The following is a 24365-nucleotide window of genomic DNA, read 5'->3' on the forward strand; positions in this document are numbered from 1 at the left end:
ATCATGTGGTTCTTTTTTTCTATGCTTTGTTAATGCGATGAATTTCATTGATTGTTTTTCCAGTATTGAACCATCCTTGCATACCTGTTATGAATCCCACTTGATCATGGTGAATTTATTTATTTATTTTTTATATATCATTGGGTTCTTTTGGCCAGGATTTTATTCAGGATTATTGCCCTATAGTTTTCTGGTTTGGGTTGTATCTTTACCTGGCTTTGGTTTCAAAGATATGTTTTATTCATAGAATGAGTCTGGGAGAATTCCATCTTTTTCTCTTTTCTGAAGTAGTTTATGTAGGATTGGTGGCAGTTCTTTGAATGTCTCATAAAATTTACTTGTAAAGCCATCTGGTCCAGGAATTTTTTTGACTGGAGGTTGTTGTATTATCTTTTCAATTTCTTCTTTTCTAATGTTCAGATGGTCAATTTTTATTGGTGTCAGTTTAGGTAGGTTGTGAATTTCTAAGTATTTGTCCATTACCTATAGGTTTTCATATTTGTTTTGGTATAATTTTGTATAATATTGCAATGTTAGGCTTTTTTTTTTAGTTGGTTCTGTTGTGATGTTACCCATTTTATCTCTTTTTTCCTTCTTTTCTTTTTTAGTTTTGGTAGTGGTTTGTTGATTTTATTGACCTATTCAAAGAACCAACTCCTTGTTGGTTGTTGATGGTTTCAATTGTTTTTCTGTTTGCTATTTCATTTATTTCTACACTAATTTTTATAATTTCAGGTCTTTTAGAGGGTAGTGGGTTTTCTTGCTATTCTTTTTCCATTTGTTGAAGATGTTGGATTAAAGAGTCTATGGTCATTTTTTCCTGCCTTTTGATATGTTTGGTTATTGCTATATATTGATCTCTTATTATTGCTTTAACTGTTTCCCAGAGGTTTTCTTAAGTGGTGTTTTCATTGTCACTTGTTTCAAGAAACTTTTTTATTTCATTTTTTTATTTCTTCTAGTACCCACTCACGTTCAAGAAAGATGTTGTTCAGCTTCCAAATGTACAGGGTTTTCCTCCTTTTTCCTGTTTTCATTTTTTTTTATTTTTGTAGCACTGTGGTCTGAGAAAATGCTTTGTATTATTTCTATGTTTTTAAATTTATTGATGTTTGTCTTGTGACCTAAAATATGATCTATTCTGGTGGATGTTCCATGCACATTGGAGAAGGTATACTGTGTTTTTTTGGCAGTGCATTAGCCTGTAAATAGCTATGAGTTCAAGTTCGTTTATTGTGTGGTTTAATTATTGAGTATCTTTGTTGAGGTTTGATTTTTTTCTTCCTTGTATTTCTATCTTTTCTTGAGAGTGGTGTATTGAAGTCTCCAACTACTATAGTAGTGTTTTCTATTTCCTTTTTTAGTTTTGTTAATGTTTGTTTTATATATTTTGAAGGTCTTTAATTTGCTGTATAGATATTTATTATTGTTATGCCCTCTTGTTCTTTGACCCTTTAAGCATTATATAGTGACTTTCCTTTTCCTTTGTGAGGGTTTTTGCTTTGAAATTTATTTTAATGGAGATTAATATCACTACTTCTGCTTTTTTCTGGTTGCCATTTGCTGAGTATGATTTTTCCCATCCTTTTATTTTTAGTCTTTCTTTATCTTCATTTTTCAGGTGTGTCGCTTTTAGACAGCATATTGATGAATTTGGGGTTTTTATCCAATCTACTACTCTTCTTCTCTTCAGTGATGCATTCAAACCATTCACATTCAGTGTGATTATTGAAAGGCAGAGTTTTATTGCTATCATTTTGGTGAGTTATTTTTGGGTTTTTTGCTAGTTACTTTAGTCCATGTTGCTTTCTGTGATACCTCTGTAAGAAGGACATCTCTCAGTGTTTCCTGCAATGCCGGTCTTGTTTTTACAAACTCTCTTAGGTTCTGTTTTTCTGGGAATATCTTGATCTCTCATTCATATTTGATGGATAATTTTGCTGAGTACAGTGTTCTTGGTTGACAGTTGTGTTCTTTGAGTGTTTGATACATGTCCTTCCACTCTCTTCTTGCTTGCGTGGTTTCTTTTGAGAAATCGGCACTTAATCTTATCTTCTCTCCCTTATAGGTTACTCTTTGATAATCGCTTACTGCATTCTCTCCTTATCTTTGGTTCTGGTAAATTTAACTATGATATGTCTTGGTGTTTTACTTGTGGGGTCTATTCTATATGGTGTTTGCTGAACTTCCTGACTATATATTCTCTCATTCTTTATTATGCCTGGGAAGTTTTCCTCTGCTAATTCTTCCACAACCTTTTCAGTACCTTTACTTGCTTCTTCCTGTTCTGGGATTCCAATGATGTGCATGTTATTTCTCTTGATGGTGGCACACATTATTCTTAGGTTTTCTTCTTTTTCCTTTCTTTCTGAGTCTGTTTTTTGTTCTAGCAGATCAGTGGTGACAATTCTATCTTCTATTTCACTGGTTCTGTGTTCCATCTCTTCAACTCTGCTCATGTGTCCTCCTATCGTGTTGACAGCATCTGAAACATTGGACCCCATATTTTGGATCGTGATTTCTTGTTTCTTGTTTTTCCAGCTTTGCTACTTCCTCATTTGTTTTATCTACATTGTTCTTAATTGTTTTTGTTTAGGTGTTGGGGTTTTTTGAGCTCCTCTTGTTTTTTGCTTGTAGTGTCCTGTAATTCTTCAACTTTGTCTTTCATCCATTGAAAATACTTAATCATTGTTCTTTTAAATTCTGTGTCAGAAAGTTCCATCATTCTTTCTGGCTTAAGAAGATCATTGATACTGTGTCACCCTTTAGGGAGTGACATCTTGCTTTGCACTTGTGTAGTGTGTGAGATAACTTGCTTTCTTTGAGACATTGATATGTTCTTGATCTGAAGACAATGCACTAGAAATCAGTTGGGCAGCTACTCCCCTTGGGTTTTTCTCTGAACTTCTGACTTAAGGGAAAAGTCAGTTCAGAGCCTGTGAGGGCAGCCTTTTGTAGGTAAGTCAGATCATGATGTTCCGTATTAAAGGCAAGTTGATTGACTGGACACGTAGTCAGAGATCTGGAGCCAAATAGTGTGGGGAAGGCATGGGGGTGGCCAACCACAAGGTGGGTCAACTACTTGGGGAACCTCATCAGACCTCAGCTGTTCAGGTGTGCTCATGATTGGGGTCCCTACTCAAAATCCAGTGGTTTTCTCTCAGCTTTCCCTGCCCAGAGGCACTTACCTAGGTGCCCTCGTGCAGCGGCCCCTGCCTAAGCAGAGTCCTGGGTCCAGCGGCACCCGAGAAGACTCGGTCAAATTCCCCCTGACCCACTCACCTCTGGCCCATCTTGGTTGTGCACAAAAGTTCAGTCTAATTGCCAGTGACCTGCTTGTTCCTGGGCAGTCTGCATGGCCCAAGAGAGCTCAGCCAAATTCCCACCAGTTGGCTCGCCCTTAGATGCTCTCCCAGGCAATCAGCACTGGCCAAGAAAACCCAATTAGGATCCTATCTGCCTGCAGACCCACTGGGTCTTAGTAGTGCTTAACAGAACTCAGCCAGTATCCACCAACTTTTCTCCTGCCAGATGGTTCCCACAGCAGCTCACCCATTGGCTTTCTGCTATGGCCAAGTCTGTGGCACAGCTTTGTGTTCCTGTAGCTCCAAAACGAATTGTTCCAACAAAAGTTCTGATTCAAAACCCTACTGCCCAAGTCTCTCTGTGTTGGTTGTTTTCTGTGTGGCATAAAAGACTCTAGTGGTCCTGCAGTTCCCCCGGGGGCATGGGGCTGGGGCGCCACCACCGGGGGCAGTGACACGGGACTGGCAGTCTGTTCACATATGTTAAACTGCCAAGTCACCCATCCTCTGCACATCAGACTGCCTGAGTCATTCTGCGACCGCGTTGCTACGGTGCCACTTAAATTTTTTTTATACTAGTTTATTTATAAAATTCAAATACATTGTTTTCAGGAACAGATTCTTCCATTTTCCTTCACCCTCCCCACCCATCAAATTGTACAACTCCATTATTAATTCCTCCTCAGCCCCTGCACATCCTCATCCCTCTGCTTCCACCCTCCCTCACCTCCTTTGGATCCTTATACTCATTCTAAAATAATTGTTTCATACAATGTTTGACCTTGTGGGACTGAGTTAGTTCATCCAGCATATTGCTTTCCAGTTCCTCCCAAGTTAGGTAACAATTTACAACATCATTGCTTCTGCATGCTGTGTAGCATTCCATTGTGTGAATGTACCATAATTTCTCAATCCGTTAGTTTGTAGTTGGACATTTGGGTTGTTTTGATGTTTTTACAATGGTGAATAATACTGCTATGAACACTGGTGTACAAATCTCCATTTGTGCCTCAGTTCTCATTTTCTCAGGTTATATTCCAAGTAGTGGAATAGCTAGGTCATATGGTATTTCTACATTCAGCTTTTTTGAGGAAGCACCGAGCTGCCTTCCAGAATGGTTGTACCATTTTACAATCGCACCAACAATGTATAAGAGTTCCTTTCTCACCACATCATCTCCAACATTTATTACTTGCTGTCCTATTAAACTTTGCCACTGTTATTGGAGTGAGATTGTACCTTATTGTGGTTTTGATTTGCATATTTCTTATTGCTAGCGATTTGGAGCATTTCTTCATGTGTCTGTTTTGCATTCTAATATCTAAATTATTTAATTCTAGGGAACATATGTATTTAAGATCCTCAAAAAAGAACTTAAGGGCACAATTGCCACTGGACAGAGTTGCTATTTGCTGCTTCTTTGTCCAAAAACAGGAAGAGGCATCAGAAAATCAGAAGTTGGCATAGAAATTGTGTTTATCTCACCCAGTAGATAACTAGTAATTGGTTAGAATATGACTCTCAGAAGAAACAGTGATACACTCCTTAAGAAAGTTTTCTGGCAACTTGACTACTCTGAAAGCATTTGTTCCTGGCCATTCACGGCCTTCAAAGGTTCACTTGAAGATCAAAAGCCTGGTTATATGTTGTTGTGTACCGTCGAGCTGGAACCGACCCCTAGCTTACTCTCCAGCAGATTTTCAGAAGCAGTACAGGAGGAAATTGTTCATTATTTTCATGTGGACCAGCTTGTGGATTTGAACAATGTTCTATTGGCATTACAACACAGCTTCTTACCACTCGGCCACCAGAGCTGATAAAATGGCACACTGGGCAAATCCTCTTTGAAGTGGAAAGGGAGGAAAAAGACAAAACTTGAAGTAATGTTGAGTAAAAAAAGAGCTAGGTTTGGGAGGGTGAAAGTGCCCTGGCATTGTTGGGATTAGAACTGAAACACATATAACTGGGTGGGAAAATAAGGCAGGGAGAAAGTAGGAGACTCTCTCCTCATCAATATTTGGCCATAGAAAATCCATGTTAACATACTTTGGGCATGTTGTTAGGAGATGCCAGTTCTTGGAAAAGGACATCATGCTTGGAAAGGTGGAGGGAAGAGAGGAAAATCGTCAATAAGATGGATTGAAACAATGACTGAAACAATGGGCTTAAATTTATCAGAGATGTTGAGAACAGCACAGGATAGGGCAAAACTGAGATCTACTGTTCATAGGGTCACTATAAATCATTGTTGACTCAATGGCACATAACAACAACCAGTTCTCATAAGACAACCATTTTCAAAACCCTCTCTTTATCCAATTCCCTTTATTACAATCAAAACCTTAGTCTCTAACAGAAACCTAAAACATATATACCTACATATATTTTCCATATTGCCACAGAGAGTATTACATTTGAGAAGATTTGCTAATAACACATAACTTAATGTTTTTACCACACAAATCATATTGTTGTTGTTGTTTTATCGAAACTTAGTCTTGTTAGTTGCCTTCTGAGTTGCTTCTGACTCATGTTGATTCCATGTTTACAGGGTAGAACTACTTCATAGGGTTGTCAAGGCTGTGACCTTTCAGAGGCAGATTTTATGTGAGGCTTCTGGTTAGGTTGAAACCAACAATCTTTAGGCTACTAGTCAATTGTGTAACTGCTTATGCAAAGTCTAATAACTAATTAACATTTCATTCTTCTAAGTGGGATCTCTGATGGCTTAGTGGTAAGGAACTGCACTGTTAAACCAAAGGCATGTATGTAGTTCAAGTCTACCAGCTGCTCCTCAGGAGAAAGGTGGATAATCTGATCTTATTCAATTTACTATCTCTGAAAACCTACTTGAGGGTTGCCTAAGAGTTGATTCTGACTCTATGGCACACAACAAGAAGTGATTCTTCAATTCTTTCTCATCTGACCATCATGTAAAGAGCTCTTTTTGTGTGTGTTTTCTTGTTGAATAGCCTAAACTTGACACCTATCCAGGTTTTTGTTGGACCAGTGGTCATCCATGTGAACTAAGTGTAAATTTTATTATACCTTCAAAGCCAACTAATTCAGCTCAGTACATGGTCTTTATTTCAGGCTTCTAAAAGAGCATCTTGGAGAAAAAGAAGTTGAGTTAGCTCTTATCTTTGACTCAGTGGTGGAAGCTGATCTGGCAAACTATACTTGCCATGTGGAAAACCGAAATGGACGAAAACATGCCAGCGTTCTACTGCGTAAAAAAGGTATTTATTTTTCCACTATAGCTGTTGAGTTATCAAGTAGATGTTAAAGTAAAGATATACATGTTCCCTGGACTTATTTTATTGTTTAGTATAAACTTCTATTAACATATTAGTCTTCTTGAGAAGAAACGCCACTCTTCATATGAATATTAGTGTAAAATGCCTATGTACTTTAATGTCATTAAGAAGAGATAAATGAAATGCAGTATTGTCAGATCATAAATCAAGTGAGATAAAATGTACCCTGATAATAAATGTTCCATAATGGTTGATAAACAAATACTGTTATGTACTTGTTATATGTTGTCAATTTGGAACCAGCTCAGAGTTGACACTCTGTGTTTTCAGAGACATTGCACAAGTAAAGATAGTCCATTTTTTTCTGGAAGGAACAGTTTGTGGCTTCAAATCATCTGCCTTTGTTAAACATTAACATATAATATTTCTCTCTGTATTTTACTTTATATATTATATACTACTTAAGTGAAATGCTAAGGATTTTATTACTGAATAGAAGCAAAATAATTTTTTATCCTCTAGACTGTGTGAATCATAACAAACTGTGGCTGACTCTGAGAAGAATTGGAATCTCAGAACATTTAATTGTGCTAATGCGAAACCTACACTCGGACCAAGAGGCAGTAGTCAGAACAGAGCAGGGTAACACTGCATGGTTCAAAATTGGGAAGGGTGTACGCCAGAGATGCATCCAGTCTCCATACCTTTTCAACATGTATGCAGAGCAGATTATCTGAGAGGCTAGGCTCTATGAGGAGAATTGTGGCATCAGGATTGGTGGAAGATCTATTAACAATCTGCGTTATGCAGATGACACAGCCCTGCTTGCTGAAACTGAGGAGGACCTCATGCACTTGCTGCGGAGGGTCAAAGACTGCATCCTTCAGTATGGACTGAGGCTCAATGTCAAGAAGACAAAGATTCTAACCACTGGACCAATCGGTAGCATCAGGATGGATGGCGAAGAGATTGAGATTGTTCACATCTTCAGTTTGCTCGGCTCCACAGTCAACACTCTTGGCACCAGCAGTCAGGAAATCAAAAAGCGTATCGTGATGGGAAAGTCAGCTGTTAGGGACCTCTCTAAAGTACTCAAGAGCAACGGTGTCTCTCTGGAGACTAAGGTGCACCTGATACAGTCCATGGTCTTTGCAATCGTTTGTTATGCATCAGAGAGTTGGACAATGACTAGGGAGGACAGAAGGAGAGTTGATACATTTGAGCTGTGGTGCTGGAGAAGTGTATTTAATGTACCATGGACTGCCAGGAAAACAAACAGATTCATCCTGGAGAGGATTAAACCAAGCAACTCCTTGGAGGCAAGGATTCTGGGGCTTCGTTTGACATACTTTGGACATGTTGCCAGGAGGGATGGGTCCTTGGAGAGGGACATCATGCTTGGGAGGCTGGAGGGACGGCGCAGGAGGGGAAGACCCTCTATGAGATGGATTGATTCAGAGACTGGGATTATCGGGATGGGTGTGTCGGAGGCAGTGCGGTTGGCGCAGGATAGAGCAGGGTTTAGGGCTATTGTGCATAGGGTCGCTATGAGTCGCAAACGACTCGATGGCACATAACAACAAGTAAAAAAATATAAATAATGAGTAGTACTAATGAATAGTACTATTTAATATTCTTACCAGTATTACTATAACACTTGTGTTGTTATTATAACTGTGTTGTTAATATTATAAGTACTATTTTATTATAAGATCTCATATTAAGAGGAATTTTAATGGTTATATTATTTTCTATATCATTTTCTATTTCTTGAGATTAATCTCTATGTTCTTAGATGGAACAGAAATTATGTATTAATGTGAAAACAACAATTCTATATTTACAGGTAAAGAAGATAATGTTCATATAGGAACACCAATCTCAGCAGCTAGAGTAATTTCAGAGATTGGTTTTCATTGCATCTTGTCACCTGATTATTGCAGAAGACTAGCTACTGTCTGAAAGTATGCATCTGGAAAATGTTATATAACTTAGCAAAAGAAATGTCCTGTTGTCTGGGTTATAAAGAAGACAACAAAGTCATTAGTTGTCAGAGGTGTACCTAAGGTATGGCAGGTATGACTTGTGCCCTGGATGCCACTTGAGAGAGCACCATTGAATAGTTTCTATCAACCTGATGTTGCTCAACATCCTCAAGCACAGAGGACACAGAGGTGTATTGAGAATAAAAAAGAGGTGGGCAATGTATACAAATGCCATAAGCAAACCAATTTTTTTTTTTTTAAAAAGTGGGGCACTTATTCCCCAAGCACACATCCATGGGGTCTGAAGTGATACACCATTCTGAGGCATCATAAACATGAACGGCACCTGACTAAGGCAGCTGGACAAGAGGTGAGAAAAGCAATTTTGTTGACTTTTCACCAACCTCATCATAAGAGCCCTGTTCATCTTAAAATGAAGGAAGACATGATTTAGAGCTTGGCACTGGGTGTTCATTACCCTTGCTATTCTCCTGCAGGAGGACAATTTCAGTACTTGTCATAGATGTTATTTTCCATACATGTGCCTCTGTTAGTTGTTCTTTCTGGCAAGGATGTAATTTTTATTTTCCAGCCAGCCCTAGGGAGCTCTGGTGACCTAGTGACAAGAAGCTGCACTGCAATCCCAAAGAAATGTGGTCCAAATCCACCAGCTGCTCCATGGGTGAAAGATGAGCAATCTCCTCCTGAGCGATTAACTACCTCTGAAAACCCACAGTTCCAACTCTACAGTACTCAACAACAACAATGCTTGACCTTATAAAGTAGCTCTAGAAGAAGTAGGGAAATGTCATTATTTTGAAGATAATGCTTTTTATCTTTCTGGTGCAGTTTCTTATGCTATTGTACATAATCCTATTTTAAAATAATGAGTTTACATTTAAGGGCATCTTGTGCTACCAATGCAAACATATGTGGTTTGAATCCACCAGATGCTTTGAGAAAGAAATATGAGTAATCTCTTCTCATACTATTGATGACTGCCTCTGAAAACTCACTTGAGGGTCAGCTGTGGGCCAGTTCTGACTCAATGCTACACAACAACACTATGGAAAGTATGAATCTCTGTCATAGTTCATGAGGAGTTGCATTTACTAACCCAAAGGCACAAATGCCTCTCTAGGTGTTCTAATCCATCAGCACTCCAAGGGAGGAGGATGCACAGTCTCCTCCAAGAGATTTACAACCTTTGAAAACCCATTGGAGGGTCAGTTCAACTGAGATGAGATGAGATGGAGATGAGATGAGATGATGAGTTTTTTGTCAGTAAGTACAGCTAACATCTTAAGATGAGGTCCATCCTATACTTTTCTTTGGTGGACTAATAATTTGAATTTATGCTAAGGAATATTTTTTACAGAGAAGATTTTAAGTAGATATTTTCATAATTATTTCTCCTTTCAGAATACACTCCCTCTTCCACAAAGCATAGCTCTATGAATTAATTTCTTCATTCTATCAAGTATCTATAGGAAGCTGTAAAATGGGGTCTCCTCACCTGCCTCCCAATTTATGTCAGGGAAACAAGCTCATTATCACAGTAGAATTGCAGCATGTCTTACCTTCAGTTCCATGGTTTCTCCTGCTATTTTGGTCCATTCTTCATTAGCTAATCTCTGTGTTTACAGTGTAGAAACAGTTGGGTCAAACAAAGAAAGTTTAAAAAATCCCATGCTTGTACTTTAGGCGCTGAGAAAAAGGCAAAACCCCATAAATATTTGTTGTTGTGGCTATAATGTTCTTTATGAAGCATATATAGGACTCAGTCCAGATAAAATTATTTTCAGCTTCTCAGTCAGGAAGAATCCCTAGAAGTATAGTTCCTACTGTGATGGAAAATGGCAGTTGAAAACAGAAGTCAGGAGGAAATCCAGGTATCATTTGGGAAATAGCAATTCTGCACTCTAAGTAGAGATACACATTTCCTTTTTGATATGATTGCCTGGGCTGAGTCAAAGAATACTTGAGTCACAGAGCCTAGGATGAAAGTTTTTAACGTAATCAGCCATCACCAGGTAATATCTTTCAAAGATATTTTTGCAAAACCAACTCCCAAACTTTTACAGCTCTCTTACATAAATTCACTACTTTAAAAAAGTATCTTATACTTGGGAGCACAAATTGTTCCTGCTGCTGAAGTTTTTTTTTTTTTTTGCACCTACCAAATAGTAACTCTACTCTGTAAATAAAATATTTATTGCAAAGAAGGAAAAAAATCCCACTTGATGACTTTGAAAACAGTTGAAAGCTGTTCTGACCAGAAAGAGAGAGACAAAAAAAGTTTACAGCATAAAATGAACATCTTAAAACAGTGGGGGAAGAACCCCTAAGAAACAACATATTTAATCAAGTCAGTCATTTCCCTAAGATGAAAGGGAAGTAAGACTTCAGAGAAAGAAAAAAATGTATTCCTCAGCCAATTCACCATTGGCTACTTTGGGCATGTTACCAGGAGGGACCAGTCCTTGAAGAAGGACATCATGCTTGGAAGGGTAGAGGGACAGTGCAGGAGAGGAAGACCCCAGATGAGATGGATTGACACATTGACTGTGGCAATGAGGGCAAGTATATCAGAGATAGTTGAGATTAGCTCAAGATAGGGCAGAATTCAAAGCTATTGTTCATAGAGTTGCTATTAGTCATAGTCGACTCAATGGTACATAATAACAATGTGATTGCTATTGTTATGTACTGTCGAGTCGCCTGCGACTCATAGCGACCCTATTTACCAACCCTAAACCTTGCCCTATTTCTTGCCAATCTTATTGTCTCCAACATGCCTGTCCCCATTATCCCAGTAACTGAATCAATCAATATAATAGAGGGTCTTCCTCTCCTGTGCTGTCCCTCCATCCTCCCAAGCATGACATCCCTCTCCAAGGAACTGGTCTGACCTTGCAGCACGTCCAAAGTATGTCAGACAGAGCTTCAGAATTTTTGCCTCCAAAGAGCAACCTCACTTGACCTTCTCCAGGATGAACTTGTTTGTTCTCCTAGCAGTTCATGGTATATTCAATACTCTTCTCCAGCACCACAGCTCAAAGACATCAACTCTCCTTCTATCATCATTAGTTATTGTTCAGCTAATAACAACAACGTTAACAAAGTATAATTGATGTAAGATGGTGAAAAAACAAGCAGACTGTGATATTGCCACCTCACAGAGGTCTTAAAACCAAGCCTGCTTTATAACCACCCACATAGAGGCAGGCTTCAGCCTGGGGAACTACTCTGTGGAAGGCAGCAGGCAGAGCTAATGTGTGGTGGGATATTGTTTTCTTCTTATCTGAAACTCTATGATTTAATTTTTGAAATGTCCACTTCTCATATAAGGCAGGATAAAGGCAAATTCCAGTTTCCTATCCCTACTCATTATATGTCTCCTCACAGTGTTCATAATTGAGACATTTTGTCCTCCACAACAGATCCCTCCCTTCTTCTTTCCACCCTTTCCCCTCTCCTTATTCAGTGTGTGACAATGTTTTGTGTTTCTTGCATTTTCACTTCAAGACTCTCCTAATTATCCACCCTTTCTTTGGCTATCATCCTCTCCTTTCCAAGGCCAAATTATCTCTCTCTGCGTAAACCTTTACACATTTCATATGCTTCATCCCTTACTACAGTTACACAATTCTCTAGTAACCTCCAAAGGAGTGTCGAGAATTTGTTTTTTTCAGACTGGAAACTTCTGGTTTATTTTTATTCCCTTGGATCTAAAAAGGAAGGAGACAAAATTCATTAGAAGTCAAATGTTCTTAAGAAGAATCAGCAACAGTTCATGAGGGGGAAAGGGACAGAATTTTCTGTTGTTATTTCCCAGACTAAAGGCTATATAAAGTTGTGGTGTAAAAAAAATTAGGAGACTTTAGAGGTATGATCTTGGTTAAGCGACATAAGCAGCTGAGTCAGATTCTTCATCTATAAATGTGAACTAACAATTCTAGCCATACAGTACTATTTGGAGAACAGATAGACTGATTGAAATTTGTATTTGTTGGAAATCCCAGAACACTTGATCGTGCTAATGTGAAACCTTTACTTGGACAAAGAAGCAGTCGTCAGAACAGAATAAGGAACAATGCATGGTTCAAAATTGGGGAGGGGGTACACCAGGGATGTGTCCTGTCTCCATACCTTTTCAACCTGTATGCAGAACATATTGTCCGGGAGGCTGGGCTCTATGAGGAGAAATGTGGGGTCAGGATTGGTGGAAGATCTATCAACAATCTGCGTTATGCAGATGACACAACCCTGCTTGCCTGAAACTGAGGAGGACCTGAAGCGCTTGCTGCAGAGGGTCAAGGACTGCAGCCTTCAATATGGATTGAGGCTCAATGTCAAGAAGACAAAGATTCTCACCAATGGACCAATTGGCAACATCAGGATGGGTGTTGAAGAGATTGAGATTATTCACAGCTTTAGTTTGCTTGGATCCACAATCAACACTCTTGGCATCAGTAGCCAGGAAATGAAAAGATGTATTGCAATGGGAAAGTCTGCTGTTAGGGACCTTTCAAAGTTCTGAAGAGCAATGGTGTCACTCTGGAGACTAAGGTGCATCAGATACAGGCCATGGTCTTTGCAATCACTTGTTATGCATCAGAGATTTGGACAATAATTAGGGAGGATAGAAGGAGAATTGATGCCTTTGAGCTGTGGTGCTGGAGAAGAGTGTGGAGGGTACCATTGACTGCTAGGAAAACAAATAGATTCATCCTGGAGTGGGTTAAATCGGGCAGCATCTTGGAGGCAAAAATTCTGAGGCTTCGTCTAACATACTTTGGACATGTTGTAAGGAAGGACCAGTCCTTCAAGACTGACATCATGCTTGGTAGGGTGGAGGGACAGCACAGGAGAGGAAGGCCCTCTATGAGGTGGATTGATTCAGTGACTGGGGTAATCAGGATGGGTGTATTGGAGACTGCTATTGGCACAGGACACAGCAGCGTTTAGGGCTGTTGTTTAGGTCGCTATGAGTTGAAAGTGACTCGACGGCACATAACAACAACAACACTGTATATTTATATGTGTGTGTGTGTGTGTGTGTGTGTGTGTGTGTGTGTATGTGTGTATAGAAGTTGATGCTACTACTGCTTCCAAGCTTGTTTGAATAGGGAATCTCCACCAAAAACTTTCCACCATGGGTAACTATTATCGCATTTGACACATCAGTGTCACAGTGTTTAGCATCACAAGAAGCACTAATTACATCCATACAGCAAATGGACAGACCAGTGGACAGACCACTTACAATAAGGTTTGACCAAAACCAATTAAAACCAGACCTGAGGGCCATAGAATAAAATCACCACCTTTGGCTTGGTAGCATAATTTTCTATCCACTAGGTCAAGAGAGCTCTCTCTGTGTGGTTGTTGTTATTGTTGTTAAGTGCTGTTGAGCTGTAGATGATTCATATAACATTTATAATACATATTTTTATTTTTATCATTTAAATATGATAAGTTAACAGTTGGTTGGGGGCTGAGTGTTTCTTGTTTAAAGCAATTAGGGTCAAGTAGGTTGGTTTTGTGATTAAAGTTGGTTGGGCCTTTGAGTCTAGGGCCCTTGAGCCTAGTGTGAAGCTTGGACGCTATTACAGGTACAACATTAAATTGTCAGTTTGTTGTATTTAGGGAATACATTGTTTTAATTAGTACAGCACTTGTCTGTCAGTTTGTTGTATTGAGATAACTGGGAGTTGCTGTGGTTCTGAAAGCTATGTGTCAAATGTCACAAAGGTTACCCATGTTGGATAGGTAGAGCTCCTAGATTAAGACAGACTAGGAAGCAGGATTTTTGCCATCAACTTCTTAAATAATAGGTCTCTGAAAACTCTATGAACAGTAGAGGAACATGGATAGTTATGGTCTTAGGTGTAGAGCTTATATTGGAAGTCAGTTAGAACAAGGAAAAATACTGGGGAACAACCTTTAATAATTGGAACATGGAATGTAAGAAGCATGAATGTTGGAAAACTAGAAATTGTGAAAAATTAAATGGAACACATAAACATTGACTTTCTAGGCATTAGTGAGACATGATAGCTTCTTTGAATCAGATAATCACATGCTATACTATGTGGGGAATGAGAAAAAGAAGACTGGATGATCTGTTGAGGCTGGAGTTCTATTGCTGTTTCTTTTGTGCACACTGCTTCCTTCACCACTTGACAATGCAGATCTTTATGCAGACTTTGACTGACAAAACCGTCATCCTTGAGGCTGAGCCAAGTGACACCGTTGAGAATGTCAAGGCAAAAATCCAAGACAAGGATGGCATCTCCACTGACCAGCAGAGGATGATTTATGCTGGGAAACAGCTGGAAGATGGTGCACCGTGTCTGACTACAACATCCTTAAAGAGCCAGCCCTGCACGTGGTCCTTCATCTGAAAGTGGGAATGCAGATCTTCATGAAGAACCTGACTTGAAAGACTGGTAAGACGTTGACTAAAGTCCCTGGAAGGACACATCCTGTCTGACTACAACATCCAAAAAGAGTTCACTCTGCACTTGGTCCTGCACTTGAGGGGTGGTATCTAAGTTCCCCTCTCTTAAGCTCTAAAGAAATTTCATTGCACTTTTTAAAAATAAAATTGTTGCATTCCCCACCCCCTCAAAAGAAGAATGGTGTTGTATTGATAGTAAAAAAAGTTAATTTCTAGTTCTATCCTCAAGTACAATGTTGTGAGTGATAGGATATTATCCATACACATTCGAGGAAGACTTATTAATATGACTATTACTCAAACACTCCTCTAGCTAAAGCCAAAGAGGAGAAAATTGAAAATTTTTACCAAATCTTGCAGTCTGCAAGACACATTAGTGATAAATGGCGACTGGTATGCAAAAATTGGAAACAATAAAGATGGAATGGTAGTCAGAAAGTATGGACGTGATGACAAAAATGAAGCCACAAATAGAACGAATGAATTGGGTATTTTCAGTGATATATTAATTGCAAATACCTTTACACATAGACCTCACCTGATTAACTCAGACTGACTACATCTGTGTAAGGAATCATTGGAGAAGTTCAGTATCAGCAGTTAAAACTAGGTCAGGTGCTGATTGTGGGTCAGACCATGAATTAATCATGTGCAAGATCAAACTGAGGCCAAAGAAAATTAAAACAAGTCCTTGAGAACCAAAATATGATTTTCAATCTATTCTACCTCAATTTCAAAATCATCTTAAGAATTTGAAGCATTGAATGAGCAACAATAATCAAAGACAAAATGAGTTGTGCGGTGACATCAGAGATATGATTTATAAAGACAGAAAAATATCATTAAAAGACATAGGAGAATTTAAAAAAACTCAAATATACAAAACATAAAGACAGAGGAGAAAGAAGATATGGATGTCAGAAAAGATTCTGAAAATTGCACTAGAGTATTGGGAAGCCAAAACAAAGGAAAAACATGCTGAAGTAAAATAGCTGAACAGAAAATGTCAAAAGGCAGAACAAGAAGACAAAGCCAAGCAAGATAATAAAATGTGCAGAGAGCTAGGATTGGAGAATAAAAAGGGAAGCACTCACTCTGCATTTCTCAAGATAAGAAAAACAAACTGAAGCCTCGAGTCACAATATTGAAGCATGCTATTGGCAATGTATTGAATGACCTAGGATGCCTCAAAAGAAGATGAAAGGAATACACAGTCATTGTACCAAAAAGAACTGACACTGAAACACTTAGATGAGGTACCATCTGAGTAAGAGCCAATGGTAATTCAGGAGGAAGTAGAAGTTGCACTGAAGGCATTGCCAAAAAATAAAACTCCAGGAATATATGTGATACCAATTGACTTGTTTCAATCAACAGACACAGCCCTGGATGCTCTCACTTGTCTGTGCTAGCTAATTTGGAGAACATCTGTCTGACCAACAGATTGGAAGAGGCCAATAGTTGTTCCTATTTCCAAGAAAAGTAATCCAACAGAATGTATAAACTATCAAACCATATCCTTAATATCACATGCAAGCAAAGTATTACTGACGATCATTCACAAATGGCTAGAATAGTACATCGATAGGGGACTACCAGAAGTTCAAGCAGGATTTAGAAAAGACCATGGCACCATGGATATCATTACTGATGTCAGATGGATCCTGGCTGAAAGTAAAGTATGCCAGAATAATGTCTATTTATGCTTTATTGACTATGAAAGGTGTTGGAATGTGTGGATAATAGCAAGTTATGGCCAATATTGAGAAGAATGGGCACCCCAGAGCTAATCATGTGCTAATGAGAAATCTGTACCTAGACCAAGAAGCTATTGTGTAAACAGAGCAATGGAATATTGTTGTTGTAGTTGTTTTTATGTGCCGTCGAGTCGTTTGTGACTCATAGCGACCCTATGTACAATAGCCCTAAATCCTGCTCTATCCCATGCCAATCTCATTGCCTCTGACACACCCATCCCGAGGACCCCAGTCACTGAATCAATCCACCTCATAGAGGGTCTTCCCCTCCTGCCCTGTCCCTCTACCCTACCAAGCATGATGTCCCTCTCCAAGGACCTGTCTCTCCTTACAACATGCCCAAAGTATGTCAGACGAAGCCCCAGAATCCTTGCCTCCAAGGAGCAGCCTGGTTTAACCCTCTCTAGGATGGATCTGTTTGTTTTCTTGGTAGTCTATGGAACATTCAATACTCTTCTCCAGCACCTCAGCTCAAAGGCGTCAATATTACATGTTTTAAAATTAAGAAGGGAGTGCATCTCCATACCTACCCAATCTGTATGCTAAGGAAGTTGTTCAAGAAGCTGGACTCTATGAAGACAAATGTGGCATCAAGATCAGAGGAAGACTCATCAATAACCTATATTATGCAAACGACACAACCTTGCTTGCTGAAAGTGAGGGGAACTTGAAGCACTTGTTGCAGAAGGTCAAAGAATATAACCTTCAATATGGATTGCATCTCAACATCAAGAAAACAAAAATTCTTACCACTGCATCTCTAGGCAATAACATTATAGAGAAAAGATTGAAATTGTCAACAACTTCATCTTACTTGGACCACAATCAACACCGATGGAAGAAACAGTCAGGAATTCAGGAGATATATTGCCTGGGAAAGTCAGTAGTAAGGGACTTCTACAAATTACTAAGGAGCAATCATATAAGCTTAAGGTGGTTGTGATTCAGGTCATGATCTTTCTGACCAATTGTTGTGCATCTGCGATCTGAATAATAAGAAGGACAGAAGCACAATTGAAGCCTTTGAGCTGTGATGTTAGAGAAGATCACTGAACGGCCAAGAGAACAAACAGATATGTCTTGGAGACGGTGCAGCCCGAGTGCTCTTTGGAGGCAAGAATGATGAGGCTTTGCCTCACAAACTTTGGCACGTTGCTAGGAAAGGGTATTCCTTGGAGAGGGACACCAAGCTTGGAAAGGCAGAGGATTGGTAAAGAAGAGGAAACCCTTCAACCAGGTGAATTGACACAGTGAATACTGCAATAGGTTCTAGTTTGTCAGGAAGTGTGAGGATGGCTCAGGATAGGACAGGGTTCAGATGTGTTGTTCATGTGGTTACTATGGTTTTTACTCAAATTAACAGCACATAACAGAAACAATATTCACCAAAAATTGCAAAGTGCTAAGTAGATCTTAGATCTTAATTACTATATTGAGCCTTACTAGTTTTTTTTTTCTTAAGCTATAAACTTTTATAGAAGTAAGGGATAGCTTGAGAAAAAGGTTGGTTATCTGGCTATCAAAAGACCTTCATGAGTGACAGCCCATTGTGAGCAGAAATTTGGTTTTGGCATTGCCCCTGAAGTGATCTATCCGAGAAGACTTGCAGATATTAACCAAAATGACAGGTAACTGAGGTACAAGCTAGAATACCATTCCCTTTTCTACTTTCTGCTTACATGGTAAGTGGAAATTGTTTTAGAGAGGAGAGAATATGAGATATTGTCTCTCTGTAATTATGAAATTAGGTAAAAAGAAGGTTTAGTAATCTTGTAGTCAATTGAAATAATACTATATTGAGACCAAGGAAATATTTGACAATGGAAACTATGTCTCTGATCTGGTGTCTTCCCACATTCAATATTTTCCCTTCAGATGTTCCTAAACTCGTATTCTAGAACCTCCTTTGACTTCCAATTTCTTGATATTTTATGATACTGTCCTCTTCTTTGATGATGAAATTTTTTATTTCTTAGGTCACTAATTAGGCTACAGTCAAGTCACTGTGCCCTGAACCTGGGACACATTATATCTCCTTCTATTGTGTGTTGATTTCATTGGTCCAATTCACAGTTTTATGGGACTCCACAGGAGCTTCTATCAGGTAGCCAAGTGTTAGCTGAATATGCCAAGTGACTAGCCACAATTTCTCATTCTCTTTGGGCATATTACATAGATATTGTAGTCATTTATTCAAATAAGTAGGAGAAATGGACAAGCTAATTTCCTCTGCATACCTTGTACTGGAGTATATTCAACAGAGGATAAATGAAACCGTTAAATCAATCCCATTAACTCATTAGACTTTATTTTGTTCTGGGAGTAATTTTATGACGCTTGTAGAAAAATAGGACCGGTGGCCTGAGATGTACTAAATAATAATTTTGCTAAATCAATAAAATAAGCTAATAGAAATAAACAAAATACTGGCTTTGGGCCCAGAATAAGACTGTTTTAATAGTTTCTTAAAATACACTTAAAGCAAGAGTATAGATGATACAATCTAGATGTACACAAGCCAAACTGGCAGTGGCTATTCCTTTTCAAGTTGGATTGACTCAGTGACTGCTACAATGGGCTCGAGTGTGTCAGAAAGTGGGAAGATGGCACAGGATAGGCAGGGTTTGGATTTGTTGTTCATAGAGTCGCTATGGGTTGTATTCAACTCAATGGCACCTAACAACAGAACAACAATTCCTTTTCAGATGTGTTTATCACTTCAGTCTTCAAAAATGAATAAAGTTTACAAAAATTTGTTTTCTGCAAATTATTCTACAAGACTAAACAAGAATCATCTATAGAGGTTGGGTGACAAAACAAGATGAAGACTAGAAATATGAAATCTCAAGTGTTTCTGATTTAATTACTGTTTTCCATTTATTGTATTTGTTACAGATTTAATCTACAAGATTGAACTTGCAGGAGGCCTGGGAGCAATTTTTCTCCTCCTTATACTTCTAGTAGTTATTTACAAGTGCTACAACATTGAATTGATGCTCTTCTATCGACAGCATTTTGGAGGTGATGAAACTACCAATGGTAGGATATCTCCTATTATTCAAGCCCAATAAAAAGAGCCATGGTTCAATGATTATTTAAGAGAATATCCCTATTTTTAGCAAATACACATTAAAATATTTGGGTTTCAGTGTTATGATATATTAACTAACCATCAAATACTTCGGGGAACAAATTGTATCTTTCAAGAAAAAGCAAAGGAAATAAATTATTATAAATATGAGTCTTGGTAAGGGATCAATGACTGTCCTTGGAAATATTTTTGGTGATATTCCTATATGTTTGAAATTATTTCCAAATTAAGTGTTTAACAAGAAAATATCATTAGTTTGTCCAAGATATAAACAATTGCTGTTAAAGCTCTTTTCCATAGTAAGAAACAGATCAATTATATATATTTTTCCTACAGAAAAGACAAATTTAGGTACAATTATTTTTTCTACTTTATTTTCTATTAGTTTGCATACAAAATTCATGCACCTTGTGTTTCATTCATGTACATTGTGCTTGTTGTTGTTGTTTGCCTTTGAATCAAGCACAGCTTATAGAACAAAAAGGCCCCTCTACAACTATAGGCATTTATCAAAGTTTTTAATTCATATTATATTTCATACAATCATTCATATACATTGTGTTTTATAAAATTAATCACCATTGATAATTTTTAGCCATTCTTACCGTCAAGAAAATTTTCAATCTCACAAGAAACAGATGAAAATTATGAAGATACTCCCTTTTGTGTAGTTCCTTTTGTAATTGATAATTTTTGTAAGTTTGTAAAGCAATTGGGTTTCCTTTCTCATTGTTGCACATTTTCCTCCCTGCCTCCTCTCCCTCACCCAGTTTGCTTTTTTCTCTGGGAAAAAAGGTTTTTTTATTGTTATACAGTTTCCTCCCATCCAGACCACTTTACTATGAGCTCTTATTCTGGACTCTGTCATTTCAATAATACCTAATCATATATTCCTTGTCTGTTTCAATGCCATGTGCATTATTTATCCCTCTTTTCTTAGTTACCTTCCCAACCCCCTGTCAGTCTTGTGTCATTTTATAGTATTTGTCTTTTTCTGACTGATATATTTCACTCAGCATAATGTCCTCCATAGTCACGCATTTTGTGTAATGTCTCATGAGTTCTTTGTTTTTCAATGCTGCAATAATATTCCATTGTGTGACTATACCACAGCTTCTCTATCCATTTGTTTGTTGATGGGCACTTGCGGAGGTTGTTTCCAATTAGACCTGTATATCTTAGATGATTGTAGGTACTTTCTGAAAAGTGGTCTCAAAGGATAGAAAGTCAGAGTGAACCTTCTAAGGGTCATGTGTTTGTTGTTTATGACTTCTGGAAACCTTAAGAGTGAAATGAAATATCAGTAAAGCATTATACAGTGTTATATGAATTGTGTTGTGGTGATGAAACAACTTTGCATGCTGAAACTAAAGAGGACCTGAAGCATCTTTTGCAGAAGGTCAAGGACTGCAGTCTTCAATATGAATTGAGGCTCAACATCAAGAAAACAAAGATCTCACTACTGGGCCAATTGGCAATACTATATAGATGGAGAAGAGATTGAGGCTGTCAACAATTTTGGCTTGTCTGGGTCCACATTCAACAATCTTGGCACCAGCAGCCAGGAAATCAAAAGATGAATTGGATTAGGAACATCTGCTGTAAAGGACCTCTCCAGAGTGCTGAAGAGCAAAGGCGTCAGTATAGAGACTAAGGTGTGCCTGATCCAGGCCATGATCTTCAAAATTACTTGCTGTGCATCAGAGAGGAGTTAAATGACCAAAGATGATAGAGAATAAATGACACCTTTGATAAGTGGTGCTACAGAAAATTATTGAGCATAACATGAATCAACAGGAGAACATATAGGTCTGTCTCAGAGAGGGTGAAACCAAGTTTCTCTTTGGAGGCAAGGCAACTTGATGGCATATAACTGTGTCTTGTCTCTTTGTACATTCAAGAACAGTATGATTTCTTTCTAGAAAAGATATTGGCACGCACACCATTAATACCAATAAGAAATCATGATACGTTTCACTCCTTATGCAAAAAAATACTTAGGTAAATACTCCATTTTAAACCCGTAGCTCCAATTTGGCGTATCTGGTTATGTAGTCAACGTTATCCAGTATCTGGAGCATTTAATCAGAGAATTTGATGAACAAGTTACAGACTCATTGTATAGAGGGAAAATATAATGGATGGAACTTCAACAATTTTAATTAGGATGGGTTGTTTTCGTTATGTGCCATCAAGTCACTTGCAACTCATAGCGACCCTATGTACAACAGCCCTCAACTCTGCTCTGTCCTGTGCCAATAGCACTCTCTGACACACCCATCCCGATTACCCTAGTCACTGAATCAATCCACCTTATAGAGGGCCTACCTCTCCTATGCTGTCCCTCCACCCTACCAAGCATGATGTCCTAAGGACCTGTCCCTCCTTAAAATATGTCCAAAGTATGTTAGATGAAGCCCCAGAATCCTTGCCTCCAAGGAGCTGCCTGGTTTAACCCTCTTCAGGATGAATCTGTTTATTTTCCTAGCAGCCCATGGTACCCTCAATACTCTTCTCCAGCACCACAGCTCAAAGGCATCAATTCTCCTTCTATCCTCCCTAGCCATTGTCCAACTCTCTGATGCATAACAAGTGATTGCAAAGACCATGGCCTCTATCAGATGCACCTTAGTCTCCAGAGAGACACCATTGCTCTTCAGAACATTGGAAAGGCCCCTAACAGCAGACTTTCCCATCACAATATGTCTTTTAATTTCCTGGCTGCTGGTGCCAAGAGGGTTGTCTGTGGAGCCAAGCAAACTAAAGCTGTGAACAATCTCAGTCTCTTCACCATCCATCCTGATGCTGCCAACTTGTGCCAAAGGCAGGGACAACACTGATACTAGTGGTTAACTCCACAATAGGAGATATATCTTTCACTTTTTCTGTAAAATGCTTTTCTCTCAGATACTTCTCTAAATCTGAGCATTCCAATTAAGACAGACTAGGAAGAAGGATTGGCCATCCACTTCTGAAACAGCAGGCCTCTGAAAACCCTATATTAGGATGGGTAGTTAAAAATATTTTATTTTCTTACATGGGCACAGTTTGAATTCACCAGTTACTCCATGAAGAAAGATGGTTAGTCTGCTCCCATGCAATTTACTGCCTCTGAAAGCCCGCTGCAGTTTCAGCTATGAGTTGGTTCTGACTCGATGGTACACAACAACAACAACAACATGAAATAGTGGCCATTATAGAAGGCAAGTTCAGTTTTAGCTGTATGGCATACTGAAAACACAGCAGGTATATGATGAGATTAAATCTTAACACATTCTACAAAGATCTAGTTGACTAATTTAAGAAAAAAATAATTTTTCATTTCTTGACTTAAATATTTTAGCTTCTCATAGATTTAACTTAATTTTATTTGTGTACTTTATTTTTTGTTTCTCCCTGAACTGTATGTGCATTTCCTGAACATTTTTACGTGCCTTGTTGTTTGTAAAATTAAAGCTGCCCAACAAGCTTAGATTTCTTTGCTATTATTTATTTCATTTCAACTCAATGAACAATGATTGCTTTGTTAAACTTTTCAATTTAGTCAATAAATATTTATTGTCCACTATGTGCTGGAAAAAGTATATAGCAAGATGGCTACTTGGAGACAAAGAGAGTAAAGCTTCATCTCTCATACTTTGGAAATGTATCTAGGCAAGGTTATTCCTTGGAAAGGGACATCATGCTTGGAAAGATGGAGGGTTGGCACAGGAGGGGAAGTTCTCCAATGAAATGGATTGTCGTAGTGACTTCAGCAACGAGTTTGAGTGTGTCAGAAATGTTGAGGATGGAACAGAACAGGGCAGGGTTCAGGTACAGGGTCACCATTAGCCGTACTCAACTCAATGGACCCTCATAATAACAACAACAACAACATGTAACAGGCACTGTGCAAGATAAATTTATATTCATTGATCTGTATCAATGCTACAAACACACTCACAGAAGTTACACAGTTATTAAGCAAATATGAATCTCAGGCAATATGATAGACAATGATGATGATGATCATTGCCATCGGATCAGTGCTGGGAACAAAATAATCAGCAAGAGACATCATTTTTTTATTTATTTATTCTTTTTTTTTTTCAGTTTAGAAGCTAAGGGTTTAACACTATCTTTAGCAAAACCCCAGGCAAACTAGGTCATAATCAGGAATGGCTTCCTCATGGTGAACAGGATTAAAATTAGATTTATAAGTAGAGAAGGACAGGTGTGACAACAGGAAAATTCTTCCACAGATAGTTTGGCTCTTTTCTCATCCTCATGACTCCTCTCTTCAACAAGAACAAAATACTTATGGTTACCACTATGCCAGCCCTCTTCCTTATAGTTCTCTGTCTACTTCATGTTCTATTTTATGGTTCTTCAGATGAGCTTAGTTAGCATGATTTAGATCAGAGAATAGCTCATTAGCCTTGTCTATGTAACTGGTGCTGCAGAATTGCCATTCTATTTTAAAACAATTTTCAGGCCTCACTTTTTTTTTAATTTAGGTTGTTTA

General features: G+C 38.4%; 1 protein-coding gene across 1 annotated transcript in view; it reads left to right on the plus strand.

The window, feature by feature from the left end:
- The window catches only part of IL1RAPL2 (interleukin 1 receptor accessory protein-like 2), a 207397-nt gene that overhangs the window by 122130 nt on the left and 60902 nt on the right, over positions 1–24365 (plus strand). The window contains exons 2-3 of the mRNA XM_006889893.1: positions 6399–6544; positions 19666–19809. Of these exons, the coding sequence (XP_006889955.1) occupies positions 6399–6544; positions 19666–19809 (290 nt within the window). The remainder of the gene's footprint in view (positions 1–6398; positions 6545–19665; positions 19810–24365) is intronic.

Source organism: Elephantulus edwardii, unplaced genomic scaffold, assembly GCF_000299155.1.
Source record: "Elephantulus edwardii isolate Elephantulus edwardi_28Jun2011 unplaced genomic scaffold, EleEdw1.0 scaffold00083, whole genome shotgun sequence".
Classification (NCBI taxonomy): Eukaryota; Metazoa; Chordata; class Mammalia; order Macroscelidea; family Macroscelididae; genus Elephantulus; species Elephantulus edwardii.